The sequence below is a fragment of the Delphinus delphis genome, chromosome 1 (assembly GCF_949987515.2).
Source record: "Delphinus delphis chromosome 1, mDelDel1.2, whole genome shotgun sequence".
Classification (NCBI taxonomy): domain Eukaryota; kingdom Metazoa; phylum Chordata; class Mammalia; order Artiodactyla; family Delphinidae; genus Delphinus; species Delphinus delphis.
This window is the reverse complement of record NC_082683.1, coordinates 34,537,307-34,551,776: the sequence shown is the minus strand read 5'-3', so window position 1 is coordinate 34,551,776 and position 14,470 is coordinate 34,537,307. Positions and strand designations below refer to the sequence as shown.

General features: G+C 44.6%; 1 protein-coding gene across 2 annotated transcripts; it reads right to left on the bottom strand.

Annotated features, from left to right (window-relative positions):
• Window positions 1–794: 794 nt before the first annotated feature.
• C1H1orf50 (chromosome 1 C1orf50 homolog) lies at window positions 795–14,338 on the bottom strand. 2 transcript variants are annotated; one of them, XM_060020621.1, is made up of 5 exons: window positions 14,198–14,338; window positions 13,954–14,069; window positions 8,844–8,930; window positions 8,211–8,342; window positions 797–7,846 (listed from the first exon to the last, which is right to left on the bottom strand). In XM_060020621.1, exons 1-5 carry the CDS (start codon window positions 14,301–14,303, stop codon window positions 7,646–7,648), a joined length of 642 nt encoding a protein of 213 aa, XP_059876604.1. In that variant the 5' UTR covers window positions 14,304–14,338; the 3' UTR covers window positions 797–7,645. The 2 variants fall into 2 exon arrangements, with proteins under 2 accessions (XP_059876611.1, XP_059876604.1); XM_060020628.1 differs by lacking the exon at window positions 8,844–8,930 and having other exon boundaries at window positions 795–7,846.
• Between the last annotated feature and the right edge of the window lie 132 nt (window positions 14,339–14,470).

Sequence of the window (14,470 nt, the reverse complement as noted above, 5' to 3'; positions counted from 1 at the left end):
GCCTCAGTTTGCCGGGGAGCCCTAGGTCTTGCAGCGGCGCGGCAGGGGGAATGGAGGGATCTGAGAGGAGGGAACTAGTCTAACATGGGGAGCGTGGGCAGGCTTGGCAGGAGAAGAGACCAGAGTGCCCGGCGTGTGGGAGGGAGGTGGGCTGCAAGGGAGTTGCGGGGAGATGAGGCTGTAAAGGGATGCTGGGGTCCAGACTGTGAAGGGCCCCTAGAATGTTAAGCCCCCTCCGTGTGGGCAGGGCTTTCGCTGTGCTCGGTGCACTGCTGTATCTTTGTGCCCATAAGAACGCTTAGGCATAAAGTACGTCCCCCAGCCCCCATACTTGTTGGATCAATGACAAGCTGAGTCGTTGACACTCAGTCCTGAAAACAGGAGATTTTAAGTAGGGAAGTGACATGGTCAGGTTGGTTTAGAAAGATTATCCTGGCAGCCAGCATGGAGGAAGGCTGTGTAACACTGCATGAGCTGAGGGGGGCTGGAGCAAAGACATACTGTTGGACAGCAGCAGAAAGGAATGAGAAGTAGTCGGACCAGGAGCCACTGTGAGATGGAATGTCAAGAGTGTGGGAGAGGAGTGAGAGGCAGGAGGCAAGAGCCTCTCTGAGGCGTTTAGGTTCCGCAACTGGATGAATATGTGCCACAGAGAGAAACGTGTTAGTACTGGGTAGGATCCCAAGCACCAGTTCTAATACCTGCCCCACTTTCTCCGACCTACCCAGTTGCTAAGTTCCAGCAGCAATAGCTTCCAGGGCCCCACAGAATATGCGAAGAGAAGGGGTGGAGCTAGGAGGTCAAGTGACTCTGCTTCACCTTGCAGCCTGGAGGGGGAAGAGAAGTATAGCACCTAGCCTGTCCCGAGTGGCTACTAGCCACTGGGCACTGTGCTCAATGCTTTACAGACGTTATAGTCATCTTACTGGATTTTCTCAAATGCCCCTGATGTTAGTATTAGCATTCCCATTCTCCAGAAGAGGAAATGGCATTACTCGATTTTACTGAAGGTTACACCGTTATTAATTAGCGGATCTGAGACCTGAACACAGTTTGACACTGAAGTCACACCTAAGGCGTCTGAGAAACTAAAAGGGAGACTCAGGATGGAAGCAACTTCAGCTGTGCTGGGAGTCCAAGCCCAAGAGTCAGGTCAGCTCCTTTCTATCATTTCTATTTCTCTTCATTTTTCCAGGCGACATGGACCGTTAAAGTGGCAAAATAAAAATGGTCACATAACGATCATAATACCGGCTTTAACGTTTAGCCAGATTTACATTCCAGCTCTAACACTTGGCAGATGTGTAAATTTGAACAAGTTACTTTGGTTTCCGCAACCAAATCTGTAAAATGGGATTGCCGTGAGAATTAAATGAGCTTATATGAAATGCTCAGCACAGCGCAGCAGCTCAGTCATCACCATCACCATCATTCTAAGGACATGATCATGCCTCTGTTAGCCTGGACATCCCCAAGGCTCCCTTCAGAAGAGGGAGACGAAGCAGGGAGAGCTAAGAAACACCCTCCTCCCCAACCACCAGAAGTTTCTAGCTTCCTCCCGTTCTGGAGAACAAGAACAGTAGGGTGACTGTCTACACTTGTCCTAACATGATAGCCACTAGCCACATGTGGCTCGAGTGCATGAAATGTGGCTAGTCCGAATTGAGGCAGCTGTACATTTGCCAGAGTTTGAATACTGAGTTTTAAAAAAATACGTAAAATAACTAATTTTTAGTATTGTTTGTTAAAATGTTAATATTCTTATATACTGGGTTAAATTATTAAAGTTAATTTCACCTGTTTTTCCTTATTTTTTAATGTAGCTGCTAAAAAATTTTACATCACACACATGGCTCACATTCTATTTCTCTTAGCTGCATTGACTTAGACGCCCTGCAGGATATAAGTACGGAGCTGCAGATGTCCATCCATCCATCCATTACTAGAGTATTTATTATGTGCCAGGCACTATTTTAGGTGCTAGGGATATAGCAATAAACAAGACAGACACTGTTTCTGCCCTCAGAGAACTTACACTCAAGTATGGGGCAAAGGCAACAAATGTCTAGTCACGACAAGCGCCATGGAAATCAAAACAGGGTCAGCAGTATTTTGATGTGAGAGGAGCTGGTACTTCTGATAGGGTAATGAGTGAAGTGATATTTGAGCAGGGACCTAAATGTTGAGAAGACACAAACCATGAAAAGACCTTGGGGGAAAGGTTCCAGGCAGATGGAGCTACAAATGTAAAGACGCTGGAGCAGGAACAGGCTTGATGTGCTGATGAGCTGAGCACAGTCAGTGGGAAATGCAGTGAGTACTGAGAATGGTACATCACATAGAACCTTGGCAAGAGTTTGGACTTTATTCTAAGTGTAATGAGAAATTTGGGGGTCATTTTTTACAGAGGTATTATAACCTGACTCACATTTTTAAGAGAATGACTACAGTCTCTGTGGAAACAGAATGAAGGAGGGTGAGAATGGAGGCAGGGAGGCAAGTTAGGAGGCTACTGCATTCGTCCAGGCTAGAGATGTTGGTGGCCTGGACTAAGGGGGGAGGGGTGGAGGTGGTGAGCAGCAGTCAGATGTGGGATGTATTTTGAAGACAGAGCTGAGAAGACTTGCTGATTGGTGTGGGAAGAACAAACAGAATCAGGATGACTTGGGTTTCTGGCCTCAACAGCAGTGTGACACAGGTGCTGATGGAAAGAGAGGGACTGGTAACAAAACAGGTTTGGGGTATAACTCAAGACTTCCATTTTGGGCACGTTAGGTTTGTAATGACATCAAGTGTAGCTGTTTGTTCGATAAATGAAGTCTGCATAAAACTCAGGGAGGGATCAGGACTGGAGACACACATGTGAGTCAAGAGCATACGGGTGGCATTTAAAGCCACGGGAAATGATTAGATCACCTAGTAGAGAAAGAAAAGAGGGCCAAAGACTTGGCCCCAGAGCAGTCCAAACTATAAGTGTCAGGAGACAGAAAAGATGCAGTCAGTGAAGCAGAAGACGATAATATTCCAAATCAAAATGAAGAACAAAGCTTTTCAGTAGGAAGTAGTCCACTGAATCAAATGCTGCTGGGACCACGGAAGTCTAATTACTCCAGGCACTTAGTAGCTCCTCCCTCCCAAGCTCTGACTCCTTTAGGGAATGAACCCTATCTTGTATGTGGGGGGTTTGCACATGGGCTTTAGTGCCAGAGATGTGGGCTCAATTGTTTTTAAGTTGTGTGACCTTAGGTAAGTTACTTATCTTCTCTGGACCTTGATATACATCGTCTGCATGCTCATCACTAAATACTCAAGTGAACTACTCCTATAGTATCCCATATGCACATGTTACTCTGTCACTTTTGTATTTTAACTTCTTCACACCTCTATGTAGAGATATTCTAGGACTGTCCTAATCGGCCAAAACAGGTTATGGTTATAGCTATGGTCAGACTTTAATCAAATAGTAATGTCTGAGCCTGACCTCTGCCACTTTTTATCTGTGTAACCATGGGCCAGTTGCTTAATGTCTGAGATGCCCCAGCTCTGTAAAATAGGAATACTGTATAATACCTCATAGATGGTGGATTATATAAAGATTAAATCAAACAGTTGGCTATGCTTGGCAGAAAAAAAGCTCACTTAACAGTATTTATCATCTTTGTGTCTACACCACCAATACTCTCAATACTTGTGGACTGACTGATAACTTGAGAAGGTAAGGACACAAGCAAGCCTTCTTTCCCTCCTTCTGGAATGCTAATGTGGAGAAAAGGAGGTAGTGTCAGCTGTTACACCCAGTGAACCAGGCAGGGCCAGCATGGTGGATTATTGAGGCAAATACAGATTGCTAATTATTTTGGAAAATAGCAGGGATGTCTTCCTCGTCCACATTTTGTTGAATGGATTCCCACCATCCACACTCTTTTTTTTTTTTTGCAGTACGCGGGCCTCTCACTGTTGTGGCCTCTCCCGTTGCGGAGCACAGGCTCCGGACGCGCAGGCTCAGCTGCCATGGCTCACGGGCCCAGCCGCTCCGCGGCATGTGGGATCTTCCAGGACCGGGGCACGAACCCGCGTCCCCTGCATCGGCAGGCGGACTCTCAACCACTGCGCCACCAGGGAAGCCCCATCCACACTCTCAAGCCAGAAATTCAAGCATTATCTAAGATTCTTTCCTTCCACTCATTGTGCCACATCGTATTCATTAACAAGATGGCGATCTACTGTACTTTCAAAATGCCATACTTCATCAAGCCTAAGATGCCATCCACTGTTAAGACAAACCATTATTAAATGATGACATACTACTGACATCTAGAAGCATCTAGGTCTGAGAGATTAAAACGTGGGGGAAGAAAAGTACATTTACAATTGATGAAATACAACACCTCTCAGTCCATCACCATCTTTGTTCAAACCTCCAACATCTCTTGCTTGGACTGGGCTGGAGGCTCCCAGTGGTTTCTCCCCCGCTCACCCTCCACTGCCAAGATGAGCCTTCTAAAAAGGCCAATTTTACCAACTCCCTACCGCCAACCCTTCAATTAGCTCTCCTCTCCTACCGCCTGGCCACTATTCTTCACTGTAGCTACAATTCCCCAAATGTCGTATTGCTTCTTGTCAGTGTCCCCCACGTGCTATTTTTTGTCTAGAATTGCTTTTCATCCGATTCCTCATCTACCTACCTCCTAGCTGTTAGAAGTAAGAGTGTTCTGAAAAAAAAAAAAAGAGTGTTCTGGCTGGGACCTATCTCACTCCACCCTTCCTGACTGGCAGGATTACTCTGGTCGATATGGCTTGTTAAGTGGATATCCCTTTGTTCATTCACAAATAAACTCCATCCAAAAATAAACCCTGCCCTAACCCCCAAAGACAACCTTCCTACAGAGACAACAGTTGGAGCCTCCAAACAAGCTCTAACTCTTGCTTCTTTTTCAACACCCAAGCAGGTGTCAGCTCTTCCAAAAAGCCTTCTCAAATTCTCCAAGCTGAGTTAAGCAGCCCTCCCCGGTGCTCCATGATATTCCATGTGCACCTCTATCATAGTCCTTCTTATACCATGTTGTAATGGCTGACTTGCTTTCTCCCCCACTAGACCGTAAGCTTCCTGGAAATAGGGGCCTGTCTTACTCACCTGTGTCATTCTCCAGAATCTGGAACCTGGAAGGCACTTAATACTCAATAATTAAGTATTACTCACTTATGGATGGATAGATGGATGGATGAGTGAAAAATGGTTACTGTTTATAATCACTGGGTCCTAGTCCCCCTAGGAGATGCTACCTCCAAAATCACTTCACAACGCCACTTTCTCTAAGCTTGGTAACTGGCTTAATCAGGAAAGCACAATGGCACCACCTGGTGGTCAGTGCCAGGAGCACACCTTATTGAACGGAAGAAAGTTTGCTCCTGAATCACACTGCTCTCTGTTCCAGTGGTTAGGATAGATGTCAAGGGTGAGGTGGATTTGCATTTTCAAAAGATCAAGCTGATGACTGAATACAGAATGGACTGGAGAAGGGACCAGAGGAGGAAGCAGGAACACTAGGGGAGGTTATTCTGTCAGAGCTGAGAGTCGTGTCCAGATCTGTGACTTCAAAGCCACCAAGCCTAACCACTTTGTAATACTGCCTCTTCCAGCCACAGCCTTCCTTCTCCCTCTCAACTGAGCAGGGCGGCACACAGCTTCTAAGATTCAAGGATTTCTACCTTCTGGTATTCACACCCTTAGGTAATTACCTCCCTCGAGTGTGGGCTGGCCTAGTGACTTGTTTCTAATTAACAGAGCACAGCCAAGGTATGAGAGGTCACTGCCGTAACTTCCATCCTGCTAGCAGACTCTCATCCTTGTTGGCTTTGATGAAGACAGTTGCCATGTTGGTAAGACTCATGTAGCAAAGAACTAAGGGCAGCCTCTGGCTAACAGTTCATTAGTAAACAGAGCTCCACAGTCCTACAAACCCTTGAGGAACTGAAATTCTGCCAACAATTTAAGTGAGCTTGGAAGCAGATCCTTCTTCAGCTGAGCCTTCAGATGAGGACACAGGCTTGGCCAGTAATTCGACTGCAGCCTTGTGAGAAAAGAAACCCTGAAGCAGAGGACCCAGTTAAGTGTGCCTCAACTCCTGATCCACAGAAACTCTGAAATAATAAATGTGTGTTTAAAGCCACTAAGTTTGTGGTAACTGATGCAGCAATGGATAACAAAGCACCTACTCAAAATGTCATTATCATGCAAAACCTTCTGAAAATCTGGGAAACTTTCTGTAGTAAGAATCAACTACTATACCACTAGTGTGTGTGTGTGTCCCATTTCCTGCAGCCTCCCAGCCAGAGGCTTTCGCGGCTGCCTCCAGAGCATCCTCCTGTGAACTGAGTGACCAAGTATCATCTGTGTGACCTTGACAGAATCTAGTCCCAACCTCTGCTAGGCCCTTGTGGACCATTTACAGCTCACAAGGAGCGAAGCTTATAAGGAAAGGCCTTTAACACCAGGATGAGATTGTGGCATCACCAAGCAGATCAACACAAAGGACATTCATCCCCAGAAAGGAACTTGGGCAATTTGATTTCAAGTACAGATCTCTCACTCCTTTTACAGCATGTTGTAATAGATTATATGGCACTGAAGAAAGTACAGCAATGCTGGCTGTGCTATCAATTTAGCTAATTCCACTGAACAAACAGGAAGTGAGGTAGAGTCCCGCAAGAGCTCAGTCAGAATCAGCATAGAGTAACTCAGCCGAAAAGCTTCTGTTAAGTTCCTGAATAATTCAGGTCAAAATGAATTTTGATCCGAGTTAACTCATAATCAACAGGTTGGCTGTTTTTCTTGTTTCTCACCCACTGTCCTACTCTCTTTTCCACAATATTCTAAAGTTGCCACTTAATGGATTCTTCCTGCTGCAGATGGCGGAACTCTGGATCTCCTGCTCAGTGGGGCTAGAGAGTGGATTCATAACGTTGTTAGTGGTAGCCTCCAAAATCTCTTCCAAGTCTAAAATCCTGTGAGTTTAGAGGCTGACTGTCCCGAAACCTGGCCATTGCTGCTGCCTTAAATTCTCCAGTCATCCTAGCTCGGCAGAAAGAGCAGAATGGGACAAGCCAAACCTTATCAATCGTGCAGAAATACCAGAACCACATACTCGCTCGCAAGCCAAGCCAAGCTGTTTATCATCGCCAGCACCCAACATTCTGGTTCCCAGACGAATCTGAAGCTGGAGTTGCACCAACTGTTCAATAGCCACAACCCCAATCTCAAACCCTTCTAGTTACTAAGAGACTCACAACAGTCCTCTCTGGAAAATGACCTGCCAATCTTTTCGAGGGAAGAAGAAACCCTTCTTTCTCTAATGCTCTGACTTATGGGAGAACAGATGGAGATAAAGGAGAAGGAAAGTACACTGGCCAATACTCTGAAACTGACGAGTTGCGTATCTGTGACCTGGAGAGGATCCCAAAAGAGACTGATGTGATTCTTTACCATCCCAACTAAAAGTAATAACGACAGCATTTACATTCACACAGGACCACTTTCAAAGAAGTTCATGATTCCCCTACATGTCCTCGATTCTCATGCCACCTCCCATCAAGGCAGAGATTGGGGCAACAAGGAGGTGACAGGTCCTAGCCATGACAGCCTTTGTCAGAGTCCACTCTCAGTGGAAGTGAAGCCCTGGATGCTGGGTTCAGTGCTCGGAGGCAGAGCCACTGGCTGGCTTAGCAACTTGGTCACGATGCTGATTCTAGCATCCTGCTTCTCAGCGTCCTCATACGGAGTCCAGGACAAGTCGTGCTGTAGCTTGTACGCACCAAGGAAGTCATGTGGACAACCTGTCCCCCATTCCTAGAGAAGGCAAAGGAGTCAGTTCTGATCAGGGCAGGAGATAAAGAAACTGAGCTTGTGTCCTAATTCTACCACAATTTTCTTTTTTAGCTTTTCACTCCAGACCAGTCAGAATCATTCTTGGAAACCATTACATTACACATCAGATACCTCCCTTAGCAGAGATAATGACTGTGAAATAACTTAAGCACATGCATATTTTTCAGTCATGTCTGGGCTCATGCCACCTCCAGTTTTCTAGAAAACCACTTCCCAACCCCTATACCTACATTTTCTCACACACACCACACACACACACAAACACACACCCAAGAATTTCTCAAAGACAAGAGTAGATTTTTGTGCAAAAATTAAATGTTCTTACCTTTGGAGAAATAATGGAAAAATACCGCTGACCACTCTCCCGTTTATAAAGGTAGTAAATGTTGCCAGGTTTTTTCACTATATTACAAGCTACATGGTGCAAGTCAGCATCTCTGCGAGCATCCTCCAATACCTAAGAACCGCAGAGGTGTAACCAATTAGGTATTAGGTAACAGGCACTCATACTCAATGACCATCCCACTCAAAATCTGGAAACCGTTCGATGCCTAGGGTCCTGCTCCCCCACAGCAGTGAATCATGACTGAGATCCAGATGATACTGAAGAGAAAAATTACACAATGTTATGCTACTATGCTGTAAAAATGCCTTTAGGAAAATTGTATTTCAAAACGTTGAGTGTTACTGGCTTTTGAATGGTTTTTACATTTCTTTCCAATTTTTCTGTGGTCAGTACATTTCTTTCATAGTTTCCCCTCAAAATGCTTTATCTCACTGAACTTTCTCCCAGTGAAAACACTTATACTTAACCTCTTGGGCTTATTCTATTTTACTCAACACTTCTATATTTCTAGGAGGTACTGAAACAAGTAAGTTACAATGATTATAAGCAAGTTCAGTCAATCCTATGAACTAAGCGAAGAAAACGAACGCTTACCTAAAAGCCACTACTTACTTTCCTGGCTTGTTCTTGCAAATGTTCGATTTGCTCGGCTATGACTGTCAGCTTATTGGTGGCATTTGCTCTGACAAATTCATTAGCCTAAGGTGAGAAAAAAACTGAACTGTGGATAAGGATAAGACTTCTACGATGTTCTTATTTAGATCCCAATGTTATGTCAACATCTTTGCTTATGCCTAAAATACTCTTCCCATTCTCACCATTCCCCCATGAACGCCCACTCATCGCAAGGCCCAGCTCAAACAGTACTGCTTACAAAAAGCCAATGCTGACACGACCCACACCACAGAAGTAAGTGCACCTTTTCTTTTTTTTCTTTTTTTGCAGTACGTGGGCCTCTCACTGTTGTGGCCTCTCCAGTTGCGGAGCACAGGCTCCGGACGCACAGGCTCAGCAGCCATGGCTCACGGGCCCAGCCGCTCCATGGCATGTGGGATCTTCCCGGACCGGGGCATGAACCCGTGTACCCTGCATCGGCAGGCGGACTCTCAACCACTGCGCCACCAGGGAAGCCCCATAAGTGCTCCTTTTCTATTTCCCAAAGTGTCTACCTTGTACACTCTAGATTCTAGTCACACTCAAAGTTTCCAGTCTTCCAACATGCCCTGCTCTCTCTTGCTTCCAAATAATATGGAATATGCCCTCTCCTCCACCCAATATGTTTCCTTCTTGCTCTTCTGCCTGACTGACCCCACTTATTCCTCAGGTCTCCATTTTTTTTTTTCTCACATTTAAACATTTCTGAAATCGGGGATGGGTTTTACAATGAAAATCCAAAGACACTTTTGGTATGCCTCTTATCACCTGCTATATAGGATCCTAACTATATATAGAAAGTATCTGTTAATCTGACCATTACCTCAGTTGAATTATTTACATCACGCTTAATTATATTTCAACTTATATTTGCATTCCTAATTGTTACTTAAAATGTATTTTTAAAAGATTGCACTATGATGTAGACCTGAAACAATTATAATATACACAGAGGACTGTCTGCCATGTGCTAGGAAATTCAACTGAAGGCACTGGAAATTGCTTAAAATAAATAACTTTCAAAACTAGGAGAGACAGGTGTGACCAATTCATGTATCGGGAAGGATTATCACTCAGACATCAGAAATCCATCAGAAACTTCCAGATTACTTTTCACAAAAAGCTGATTAACTATTTTTTTTTTTTGGCCACACTGCACAGCTTGCAGGATCTCAGTTCCCTGACCAGGGAGTGAATCTGCGCCCTGACAGTGAAAGTGCGGAGTTCTGACCACTGGACCACCAGGGAATTCCCCCCAAAACTGATTAACTTCTAGTGGCATACAATTAAGTTAAGGAAAAGAAAGTAAGAGGTTAAATTTGAACTAAGAAATATTAAGAGAATTTGCTGGTTAGTTGTGGAAGCTTAAGGTAAAGGTCAGGTATAAGCCACGTTATGAGTGAATAGAAACAACTGAGTAAGCTGAGTCAAGCCTCTATCTGTTCCACGAATATACACTTAGCAATTACTGTGTGTCAGACACCATGCTAGGCACTGCACACATTGGCAAACATGAGAAAGAGGTCCCTGCCTTCATTAAGATTACAGTCTAATGCAACTATCCTTTAGAATATGAAACAAGTCACATATGTAATTTAAAATGTTCTAGTAGCCATGTTAAAAGTAAAAATAAATAAGTAAAATTAATTATAATAATAGACAGAATTCCCTGGAAGTCCACTGGTTTGCACTCGGCACTTTCACTGCGGTGGCCCAGGTTCAATCTCTGGTCAGGGAACTAAGATTCTGCAAGCTGCGGCCAAAAAAGATAAAAAAGAAAAATCTAATATTTTATTTAACCTATCAAAAAATATCATTTCAACATGTAATCAATATAAAAATTGTTAAGAGATATTTTACATTTCATATTAAGTGTATATTTTATATTGACAGCACCTATCAATTTGGATGCTAAATTTTCTTCGGAAAAACTTGATCTGTATTGAGACTTCATAAAATTTACAGTTGAAAGAGTTGATTCACATACTCAAATTGTTCCAAACATATTAAAAAGTTTCCAGTAATTGAATCAATTACCAGGTTTTAGAATTTAAATTAATTAAAATTGTTACAGGGAAGAACAGAATCTGACTCCATGTTGAATCTGTTTCTTTTACTTTAACCTTTGCTGCTTTTGTTACTATAATCACTAAAATGATGCTGTCTATAGCATAAGCATACATAATGGCTTGCCTCAGGAACCCTGCCCCTCTGCCTGAATGTTAAACTAACGTGCTTTTGTTCTGCTCACAAGGAGACATTCTGACCCTGCCCACCTGTGAATGGCTGCAAAAAAGAAGAAATTAACACATCCCCTCCCCAAAACTAGCCAAGCCAGGAGATATTTTGCAAGACTTATGGCCTCTTTACTTCCTCACCTCTTCCCTCTCTCTGTTCTATAAACGAAATTGGCATCCAGACCCCGATAAGATGGCACCATAGGACGTTAGTCTGCCAGCTTCTCGGACACCCGGCTCTCCGAATAACGTCACTATTCCTTGCCTCAACACCTCGTCTCCCGATTTACTGGCCTGTTGTGCAGTGAGCAGAGCAAGCTTGGGCTCGGTAACAAATTTACATTAAAATTTAAAACTCAGTTTCTCAGCTGCATGCACTAACCACACATTCCAAGGCTCAACAGCCATATGAAGCTAGTGGCTACCATATTGCATAGCACCGCCCTGGGGAGTGATACAGACACCAAAAAGAAAGACAATTAGTGCTGTATGTACTTGGAATAATGATGCACTATTATGAAGGAAATAACCATAATTATGTGCTAGAAGCAGATCAAAGATAACGAATGAAGCAACTGGTTTAATAACAGGGAGTGGTGAGGACTGCAGGAATTAGAATGCATGTGTAGTCTAGAGGCATTCAAATTCAATTTAATAATACTGTCATTTGGATGGGGTGGGGTATAGCCTTCTACAGATAAGAGGGCCAGGGCTTCCCTGGTGGCACAGTGGTTGAGAGTCCGCCTGCCGATGCAGGGGACACAGGTTCGTGCCCCGGTCCGGGAAGATCCCACATGCCGCGGAGCAGCTAGGCCCGTGAGCCACGGCCGCTGAGCCTGCATGCCTGGAGCCTGTGCTCCACAACGGGAGAGGCCACAATAGTGAGAGGCCCGCGCACCGCAAAAAAAAAAAAAAAAAGAGTGCAGGGCCCAGATCATGTAAGGCTTTATGGCCCTTGACACAAGAATTTGCATTTTGTTCCAAGGACAATAAGGCACCTTATGGCCAAGGAGAGAATAGGTGGTTCCTAGAGTTAGGATAGTTCTGGGTTAGGGTTAGGAGTGGCCTTACAATAAATCTCCTTTCTCTTAAGGGGGCAACAAATCTGTCACTTGTGCACAAATGAGCCTAATTAAAACAGAAATGAGAGAAAGAGTACCAATAATGATAAGCACAAACTCTGGCCCTAATCACTCTGAGGCCCTTTGCATACTGTCTCATTTAATTCTCATAACACCTTATGAAGTTGGAGATGATGAACTCCAACTTCACTTTCTCATTTTAGGAATTAGACTCAGAGAGGTGAAGCAACCTATCCAAGGTTTCATAGCTAATAAATGGCAGTTAAAGATTTCAACACAGATCAGTCTGATTCCAAATTTCATGCCTTAAAACCAGGGTTCCCGAGCTTTCACACACGAACGCCTAAATGGCATGTTAAGAAGTCAGTCCTGCTAGAAAGTACATTTCAGTACACAGATTGAAATATGCTTGATTCTCTTTATCTCCATAGTGTTTTTTCTTCAGCTTCTCAAAGACTAATACTGGAAAAATGGAAGCAGCACAACGATGCATCCTCTGTATTCCACTAAATTGATTATAGGCTAAAGGACAAAAACCGTGTTCCTTCTTTCTTTGTTTCAGGCCATTGTAATACACATAGTGGTCACTCAGTAACCCACTGAAAATGTTTTGCCTAAGATCTGACTTTGGGAGCCTCCCTCCCAATAGGTGATCTGATTAAACAGACACATAATGTTCTCCTAATCCATAAAAGTTTGACCTTGCTTCCCACCTCTCTAGAAAAGAGAAAGCACATGATTTGAATCAAATGAGCTTTCCTAAGCATTTGAAAATTTCTTAATTAAAAAGAACAAAACTGAAGTAGAGAGATGTACATGTAAGGGAATTTGAGCACATTAATTATTAAATTTTTTTTGAGCAAAACGAAGGCCTTTGACCATAACCAAGGCCAAATGTGATCGTGTATACAAGGACGAGGGGAATAGCATAAACTTTAAAGTAGCAAGGCCCTGTACCTGTACATATCAAAGAGGATTCTACAACTGGACGTATTGGTAAGAAAGATTAGATGAAATCTGGTTTTTCAAGAAATTTAGCTCTAGGAGCTCTCCTAGTTCACACCCTACACTTTATAGATAAAGAAGCTGAGGTCCAGAAAAAAGTAATTTATCTCAAGTCACAATGCAAGTTAATATCATAGCTGAGATTAAAACGCATGTGTCCAAACTCCCCGTGCTATTTCTGTTACATCACATTTCCTCCTTATTTTACTTCTTTCGGCAACCAATGTCTAAGCACTGGGCTTGGGAATACTGTGTCCAGTGAATGAAGACAGAGGGCAAAACTTAGAGTCCCTGCCCTTCTAAAAGATGTTAAGCCCTACAAGCCCTCAGGTCAGAAGTAAAGATCTTAGGGAAGCAGTTTAAAGTAAGCGGGCTATGCATCCCTGCAGAACTGCGTTAGAGTGATCTTGAAAGGTCCCTGGAAACTTCCTTTCACGTGTCAAATAGGAAGAATAACTGTACTGCCTACCTGACAGGGCTGTCCTAAGGCCCAAATGAAATCATGAATATTTAAAGTACTGTGCAAACCTTCCCACGAAGGGAGATTATGGGCACTCACTTTGCAGCTGAAGGGGTCTTTGGTCTCAGAAGATCATTTGGAGTCAGGCCACCGACTCGCCATGACCATCAGTTTTCCCCGCGTATAAAATGGAGACGAGAACAAATGCTACCCCACACTAAGTGGTTTGGAAGACCAAACGTGCACGAAGCTGGTCATTTACTTTCCCAGCCGCACCTCCTCACCTTCTGCACCTGCTCTGCGAGCGCCACGAGGTCTAAGGGGTCTCCGACCCGGTGGGTGTGGTAGGGGCTCACCAGGGCCAGGCCGCCAGGGGTCGGGGTGAGCTCCACTAGGGCTCCTGCGACACATACCCAGGAACACAGGCCGTGAGCACCCGCCCTCGGCCTCCCGCGGAGCCCGGCAGACTAGCTACTCCGGGAGGGCTTCTTTTCCCCAACTGACTCCCGCCCCGCCTAACTCCCCAACCTGCCGCTGACAGAACTCCTTGGTTTTCTATGACTCCCTGAGTCGTCCCGGGCGTTGCAGCGTCTTCCACGACAGCAGCGTCATCCACGACAGCAGCGTCTTCCATGACAGCTGGGTTTCCGATGACAGCACCTTCTCCCTACTACCCGGGCGGCGCGAGGCTGCAGAGCATGCGCAAAAAGGCCCATGGGCGGAGCTTCCGTGTTCCCTGGCCGTTGGGCGTCGGAGTTGCCCGGAGCTCGGAGGCGTGGCTGCGGCTGGCGCTCCTGGTTC